The sequence below is a fragment of the Eleutherodactylus coqui genome, chromosome 10 (assembly GCF_035609145.1).
Source record: "Eleutherodactylus coqui strain aEleCoq1 chromosome 10, aEleCoq1.hap1, whole genome shotgun sequence".
NCBI classification, from domain to species: domain Eukaryota; kingdom Metazoa; phylum Chordata; class Amphibia; order Anura; family Eleutherodactylidae; genus Eleutherodactylus; species Eleutherodactylus coqui.
In genome coordinates, this window is record NC_089846.1 from 18,643,269 (window position 1) to 18,643,709 (window position 441).

Genomic DNA, 441 nt, shown 5'->3' on the forward strand with positions numbered 1-441 from the left:
TTTGCAGGGAAAAATGGTCCAGAGTTCTGGTTCAATGCTGTGCAATTCTTTGGAGCTGCAGGAAACATTTGGTGGAGGTTATTACTGCTAAAGGGGATCTACAGGTTATTAAATTCAAGGGTTCACTTACTTTTTCTCCCTACGCTATAGATGAATACTCAATGTTCTCTATAAAAACCATGCAGGGTCCGGCTGTGTGTGATTAGTTACACTGTTTGTCTGTAAAGTGACTGGTGACAAAGGGTTCACTTACTTTTTTTGCAACAGCCCCCCCCAAGCTCTGTATATACAACCCCCACTCCCTGTATATACTCCTGTAGTAACCCAGCAGCTGGCTGTAGGCTGCTCTCCATCGATGCGCTCTGCACTCGCAGGCTGATAGCGGGGGTTGATTCGCTTTGCCTAGTTTCCTTAGTAACGAGGGACGCTGAATGGCGGCGC

General features: G+C 46.9%; 1 protein-coding gene across 1 annotated transcript in view; it reads left to right on the forward strand.

Annotated features, from left to right (window-relative positions):
• Positions 1-419: 419 nt before the first annotated feature.
• LOC136580129 (uncharacterized) overlaps positions 420-441 on the forward strand; it is an 18,413-nt gene continuing 18,391 nt past the window's right edge. The window contains exon 1 of the mRNA XM_066580436.1: positions 420-441. This exon is cut by the window's right edge and continues 56 nt beyond it. Within this exon, the coding sequence (XP_066436533.1) occupies positions 432-441 (10 nt within the window). The 5' untranslated portion in view covers positions 420-431.